Source organism: Cucumis sativus, chromosome 1, assembly GCF_000004075.3.
Source record: "Cucumis sativus cultivar 9930 chromosome 1, Cucumber_9930_V3, whole genome shotgun sequence".
NCBI lineage: Eukaryota > Viridiplantae > Streptophyta > Magnoliopsida > Cucurbitales > Cucurbitaceae > Cucumis > Cucumis sativus.
The window spans coordinates 31,905,451-31,911,853 of NC_026655.2; the positions used below are offsets into that span (position 1 = coordinate 31,905,451).

The 6,403-nt window shown below is 36.8% G+C and overlaps 1 protein-coding gene across 1 annotated transcript; it reads right to left on the reverse strand.

The window, feature by feature from the left end:
• Positions 1-410: 410 nt before the first annotated feature.
• LOC101216091 (protein STRUBBELIG-RECEPTOR FAMILY 8) lies at positions 411-6,102 on the reverse strand. The gene is made up of 16 exons (XM_004145384.3): positions 5,677-6,102; positions 5,094-5,226; positions 4,931-5,002; positions 4,758-4,823; positions 4,611-4,682; positions 4,435-4,506; positions 3,674-3,745; positions 3,518-3,583; positions 3,366-3,431; positions 2,950-3,263; positions 2,603-2,859; positions 1,803-2,074; positions 1,567-1,702; positions 1,297-1,436; positions 1,039-1,195; positions 411-929 (listed from the first exon to the last, which is right to left on the reverse strand). Exons 1-16 carry the CDS (start codon positions 5,762-5,764, stop codon positions 777-779), a joined length of 2,136 nt encoding a protein of 711 aa, XP_004145432.1. The 5' UTR covers positions 5,765-6,102; the 3' UTR covers positions 411-776.
• Positions 6,103-6,403: the final 301 nt, after the last annotated feature.

Consider the following 6,403-nt stretch of genomic DNA (forward strand, 5'->3'; position numbering starts at 1 on the left):
AAGCATAAAACTGCTACAAATCTATCATTCCTAGACACTTTGTTAACTTTTTTAGTTAAAAATTTCAAAATTAGTAATATATAACTATTTTAACTTTCGTATGGTTAAAGTCAGCTCAAAGTAGCAAAATTAACTATTATGTGATTCCTTCTAAATAAGTATGAAGATAGAGGAAGATTAAAAGAACAATGCTATCTATTGGATCCTCACATTTTTCACCAATTCACAATAATTCCTTCATTTAAAACAAGGTTTTATACTACTACCAAAAATTAATAATAATAAGTGTGCATGTGTAAAAGTTATAGTAAAATGAAATTTTAGGGTAGAGTATAAATTAATTCTTTGAATATTTGCCCTAAACTCCATATGGGTGTATTTATGCTGCTCAATATAATGGGTCCAGAGAGTCCAACAAATTTAGCTTTCAATTACTCAGAACAAAGAGAATTTTATTATGCCCTCACAAAAAAGGAAAAAGGTCTCCACTTCACATCAAATTATTGAAGGAAAGACAGAAGCTTTCTATATAGAAATCATTTCCCTTCTATACACTCTAGAATCGCCATAAGTTATAAAACTTGCAACAAGAGAATAAATATTTTAATTACAATACCTTGCATTTATCAAGATATAGATACAAGTTGGCTTGGTTTCTCACCTGATTGAAAGCTTTGTTTCATCCCAGCCCTGAACAGTTTGTGACTGCCCTCCGCCCTCCTAGGTGTTTTTACTCAAAATTCCAAGCTCTCCATAGTTGAATTTCTCTGGCAACCTCAAAATGGCAACTCAACTGCATCATGCTCGGGTGTTTTGTAGCTGAATCCCGACTCATCACTTGAATGCCTTTTTACCACACTGGCTCTTTGCACTAGACGCACCAATGCTTGTACTACTTCAGACATGGGAGGTCGAAACTCGGGTTCAGGCTGCAAAGGATTTGAAGATTATGAACGAACATTTTTGAATAACTAGTACTGCTCAAGATGAAAATTTTGATTTCATTTTATTTAAGATGTTGATTGCCCAAAAGTTTACCTGAACACAGAGCGCAATGATGTCCGCAAAGCGTGACAGAGATTTCGCAGGGTACATTCCATTCAAAGTAGGATCAACCATTTTTGCTAAGGCATCGATATCATGAAGTTGAGGGGTCGCCCATCTAACGAGTGACTGCTCTGATCTCACTCTGGAACTGAACAAAATGAAGGGAATGGAAGAAATTACTCAGATGTGTCAGCAAGAAATGGATGTGAATCACGTGTAGCTAACTTGGTGCAAAGGAAAATAGTTTACCTGTCAAGTGGCTTTCGGCCAGTCAAGAGCTCCAACATCACCACCCCAAAGCTGTACACATCACTCTTGACGGTGTATATTCCTGACAAGGCGAATTCTGGAGCACTATAACCAAATGAACCAACCATCTGAGTAGAAATCTGGAAGAATCATTTATGTATAAAACATCTGGTTAGAAATTAAGCCGTAGCCATCACGAAAAATGTGCTTAGAAGGACATGAAAACCCATTTCCAAGCTCTGAAAGAATAAGAATTCTCTGAGTGTTAACCTGCCGCTCTGTGTTGGGTGTTAAAGCAGCCAAACCACAATCTGACAAATGGGGATTGAGATCTTCATCAAGCAATATATTTGCAGTCTTCAAGTTTCTATGTACAACAGAAGGCAAGCAAACCTCATGCAAGTATCTACAATACAAAAAAATTCAAATCAGAAGAAAATTGGAAGAACTTTTTGCTCCCACACATTCAAAGAGATGCTGGTTAAGTTGTAATGAACTCAACATACTCTAAAGCTCTAGCAGTTCCAAGTGCTACCCGGACACGTGCATTCCAAGTCAGTGTCTTACTACTTTCTTCAGCAAAATGGAGCATGTCGTGTAAACTTCCATGTCCAATGAACTCATAAACTAAAAGACGCTGACCATGCTCTGCACAATAACCGTTCAGTGTGACAATGTTTGTATGCCTCAATCTTGACATATTTGAAACCGCTTCAAGAAAATTGTCTTCTTCCTGAAGTGACAGCGCTGAATTATCGATTTTCTTAATCGCCATTGTCTACATTGCAAAGAAAAAGAGGAATTAACTCACATTGACGTGGATAAATATTACCAATAAAAGGAAGGTTAGGTTGCTCAATGTATAAAGAAAAAACTACAAGGAAACAAATCAGGTTAAGATAAAAAAACCTTTGACTCTAGGTATTATTATTGCTCACTCGCTTTCTACATTTGATAAAGAACATTAAACATATATAATAAACGGTCATACTCAACAATCAACTACCTTCATCCCAATACTCATCAAGTAGTTTGTAGTTATCATGATCGTTCAGCTACCCAACCAAAATGCTGTTTTTGCTTCATGTTCCTAATCAGTAGCTACATAAAGCTTACTTTGTATGAATTGCCACTTAAGCCAAAATTGATCATAATTACTAATGCAATAGAAACTAATTGGCAGATTGAACGAGTTCAGCACTTTTTGTTAGGAGGATAGGATGAAAGCAGAACTTAACTTCCGATGTTCCACCCAATGGAACATTTTTTTGTTTTGTATTTACGATTGATGATAGGAGGAAGTTACCTTCCCATTAGGAAACTCAGCTTTGTAAACACGGCCAAGTGAACCTTCACCAACTATGCATTCTTGGCTAAAACTATTTGTTGCAGCTTGAAGCGAAGCAACAGTGTAAGAAGTCGCAGTAATAGGGGCTTTTATTCTTTTGACTGATCCATTCTTTGCTTGTAATCTCTCAGGATTCATTTTCTCTGCAGGAAGAGGCTTAATATCGGCAACAGCAGCAACACTTTTTACACGATGCTCTTGCACCTCAGCATTCACTGAAATAAATATTAGAATAAGATATTCGCATAATCCAATTGAATCATACTAATACAATGTCCTACAAAGTTAGATGGCATAGAACCTACCGCTAGTGCCAATAGACAGCCTTCCACTGGAAGCTCTTAGGCCAATGTTCTTTCGTTTTCTCTTCTGGAAGCAGACAGCAAAAGCAACTAACACAATGAGGACAAAAATTATAGCACCCAAAACGATCCCCACTATAGCCAAAACTGGCAAGCCTTTGTTCGAGTGGGATGAGCTGCCCTCAGAACTTGGTGCAGTATGGGTGCCACCGCTAGACCCAGGATGTTTGGGGCTGTTACGAGATCTACCAGGAGGAGGTGGGGTAAAAGGCGGTGGAGGAGGTGCAGGACTATTGTCAAATGAATTTCCATCATAACTGTTTTATGTAGAACAATTAGAAGATGTATTTAAAAATGTTATGCAACAGTTTAATCTATCAAAATAAATATGCAAAACAGAAGAATGTGCAATCACTGACATGAAACTTTCAACCGACTTCAGTTCTTGAGGTATCCATCCACTGAAATTATTATTTGCTACATTTCTGTAATGCAAGGAGAAAAAAGAAATAAGAAAAGGAAGAGAGATAACTGCCAACTGGACCTAGAGCCACATAACATTAGAACTTACAGAGTGGTCAGAGGCAAATCGATAAGAATATTGAGAGAGCCAGTCAATCGGTTGTTCTGAAAAAACCTACATAGTGTGAAGGACCAATAGAATTTAAATGTCGACTTCAGTTTTTCAAAAGTCTTTGGAAAAGAATGCAGGTGTTACAAAACTTACAGGGAAGAAACATTGGACAAAGTTCCCAAGGACTTGGGAAGATCCCCAGTAAAATTGTTGAAGGAAAGGTCCCTGAAAGAACAAACAGAAATTTTGGTGCATTAATCAATTGAGAATTAAATTCAGCTGTTGTTTTTCTCATGAGCATGGATACCAACTCTGAGGATTCAGTAATGACTCATTACAGAAGTTCTCAAAACTCAAGAAACAGCTAAATTTCACTTTCTGCCAGAAAGAAATATTCTTTACTTCAAATACTTAAATCAACTATTATATGCTTGGGAAGGTTTTAAGAATTACAATATAATAAATTATTCTTAAAATAAATAAAAATCAAAAAAATTAAAGAGAGAGAAATCCAATCTCCTTCAACTCTACCAAAACCCAGAAAGGTATATATTCAAGCCAATTAGGTTCAAATACAAATTTCAATGACCTGATGAGTTACAAAAGCTTAAAGTGACCAATAGCGAAGTCTTCAAAGGTTGAGAAGCACCTTACTTCTTCCCCACTCTGTCAGAACCATGGAGGTTTATTATGGTTTCAGATTGACATACTTTAAGGGGTATTCTGGTTATTTGATTACCCAGGATTCTAAAAGAAATACATATTGAAATGACGGATCCAACAATGAGATATGATTAACATGATTGCCATCATTAAAATTAATGAAAATGGAAGCATGGCATAGCAAGCAAACAATTTAATACAAAAAAAAAATAAAAGAAAAATAGAAAAGAGGACTCAAAGAAGAATCTTACAAGGTTTCGAGGGTAGTAAGATTGGTGAAAACATCTCCTATCACCTGAGATAGCAAATTGTGGCTCATATTCCTAAACCAGGGTTTTGAGAGAGAAACATAGTCAGGGGGATCCAATTCTAATGCAATTACATAAAAAAAATACTGACAGATCTATAGAACTATTGAATCACTCACAAATAATTGAGAGAAGCCATGGTGGAAAGGGAATAAGGAAGATTACCAATTAAGCTGTTTTTTGCCATATTTCTGCAAATATGATGGATCAGAAGTAAGCAACTAAACAAGAATGAAACAAACAAATCAAAACATAATTAAGCATACAGGCTCGTGAGGTTCGGCGGCAATTGGTAAGGAACTGCGTCATGAATACTGTTGTCGCTCATATCACTGAAAACACAGACGACCACATCACAAGTCAATAGCACATACAGATAGAAAAATTTTGGAACCTTATATGAAATCAAAAACAAAAGAATACGTGGTAGTTTGCTCACAGCTTTTTCAGTGACAAAAAACTTGAAAGCGCATAACCCATCGTTCCATTCAGCCCTAACCCAGAAATCTCACTATTGCAATAAGCAATAATTAGTTCGATTAAAGCAATCAAGTGACTGAAGACAAAAAGAATCATCATTCATCAGTATCAGCATCACTCACATGGAGACAACGGCAGACCCTTCACAAGTCACCCCTTTCCATGATTCTGCACATGGATCGCCTCCACTAACAATCCAACCAGTGAGCTGAGGAGGACTGTCCAATGAGGTGTACATAACTTGCAAAGCTTGAACTACACCAATACAAAAGCAACACTCAGAGGAAGAAAAACTCAATCAGAAAGCAGAGGAAGAAAAACTCAATCAGAAAGCAGCAAAAAATCTCAGTAACTAAGCTAAATCTTCTCTATTAGTCAAATACCAATGAGCATTTAAGAAAAACCCACAACACCAATATTTATTCCCCCCCAGTTTCCTTCACTCAACTGGGTTTTCTCCAAGCTCAACACAGCTCAGTGAAAATAAAAAAAGAATAAACAAATCAAACCAAAACATACATTAATCACATTGAAAACGAAAAAAAAACCCAGATCACCAATTTCACAATCTCCATTCCTACAACCACACCACAAAACCAAATCCACCAACCCAGACACAAAAAAAAAAAAAACAGAGCAGAAAGGTGAAACTAGAATCGATCAAAGAAAATGAAAAGCTAAAAACAAAATCCAAGCAATACCCACCATCAGAAGCATCAGTATGAGCACGAAGAAATGGAATAGAACAAAAGATGAAGAAGAAGAAGAGCAAGAAAAAGGCCCGGAAAGCCATTAAAAGACCAAAAACATTCGAGGGGTGGCGTGTAAAGCAGTTGGCTACGGGTTTAAAGCATGCAGAAGCAAGAAAGAAGCAAAGAAGGAGAAGAATAAGGAGAGGGGTGAAGGGAGAAGAAGTAGGGGTAGTAGTTGAAGAAGAGATCGGTGGAGAGTGGGAAGAAACATCGCCATAAAAGAAAGTGACAGCTATAGAGAGAGAGAGATTCGAAGCTTAGTGAAGAGTAATGAAGAGAGAGAAGCTTGGGGGGGAAATGGAGTAAGAGTGTGTCGGCGAAAAAGAGAAGGTGGGAATTAAAATTCTGGAAATTAGCGAAAAACAGGAGAAAGGTGAGTTAATTGTGAGAGTAGGCCATGGGCGAAGGCAAGCAACGTATGAGAAAAATAAAAATTTATTTCCTTTTGTTGTGTTTGGTCTCTCTCGTTGTGGTTTTGATTATTCTCAACTCTTTTTATATTTTAATGCAAATTGGTTTGGTTTAAGATCCTTTACTTTTATTCTCACGTTTATATGCTAAATTTTTGGTCACGTCAAACCTTTCACATTTTACACACTTCCCCATCCCCATCCCCTATTACTTTCCCTCTCTTTTCTTTTCTTTTTTCTTACCCTCTAATTCCATTTTTACAAATGAAA